The sequence below is a fragment of the Fukomys damarensis genome, unplaced genomic scaffold (assembly GCF_012274545.1).
Source record: "Fukomys damarensis isolate Sample0158 unplaced genomic scaffold, DMR_v1.0_HiC HiC_scaffold_3, whole genome shotgun sequence".
Lineage (NCBI taxonomy): Eukaryota > Metazoa > Chordata > Mammalia > Rodentia > Bathyergidae > Fukomys > Fukomys damarensis.
In genome coordinates this window covers 36,308,858-36,309,433 of record NW_022900915.1, presented here as the reverse complement: position 1 = coordinate 36,309,433, position 576 = coordinate 36,308,858, and the positions used below count along the sequence as shown (strand labels likewise).

General features: G+C 52.6%; 1 protein-coding gene across 1 annotated transcript in view; it reads right to left on the bottom strand.

Moving 5' to 3' along the window:
* Nucleotides 1-570, bottom strand: part of Arrdc3 (arrestin domain containing 3) — a 13,558-nt gene extending 12,988 nt beyond the window's left edge. The window contains exon 1 of the mRNA XM_010637183.2: nt 48-570. Coding sequence (XP_010635485.1) covers nt 48-327 — 280 coding nt within the window. The 5' untranslated portion in view covers nt 328-570. The remainder of the gene's footprint in view (nt 1-47) is intronic.
* Nucleotides 571-576: the final 6 nt, after the last annotated feature.

The following is a 576-nucleotide window of genomic DNA, read 5'->3' as shown; positions in this document are numbered from 1 at the left end:
GGGCGGCCGTCAGGGAGCAGCGGCCGCGCACCGCGGCGGGCACTCACCTCTCTCGGGCCCGATGAGCGTGTCTTTGTGGTTGAAATACTCGACTTCCTCGGTGTAATTCTGCGTATAGGCGGTGTTGGAGCCGGCGTTTCTCGATTCCGTCCAGCGCACTTTGGCGTGTCCTCTTGCGTGAATCTTCAGAGATTTCACTCGAATTTCCCCGGTAACTTCTAAATTCACCCTTCCTGAGACCGTGTCCCCACTAGAGTACACGGGGACATTGCTGTCATTGAGACAGTCAAAGCTTATCGTCAAACTCTTCACCTTCCCCAGCACCATGGTTATAACAAAACCTATAAAAATATAATGTGATGCCAACAGGGGGGGAAAAGTCAAGATCGCATATAAAATGTGATCTTCAGACACTGATCGATGTTTCTGCCGTGCAAAAAGAAAAGAAAATCTTGCAGGCCGGATCAGTGATTCTCTACAAATAGTTCATTGAGATTTCTCAGGAAGTCGGGGCAGCAGAGACTGCTGCCGCCGCCGCCGCCGCTCCGGCGCTGCCGCCGTCTCAGTGGTCTCCTT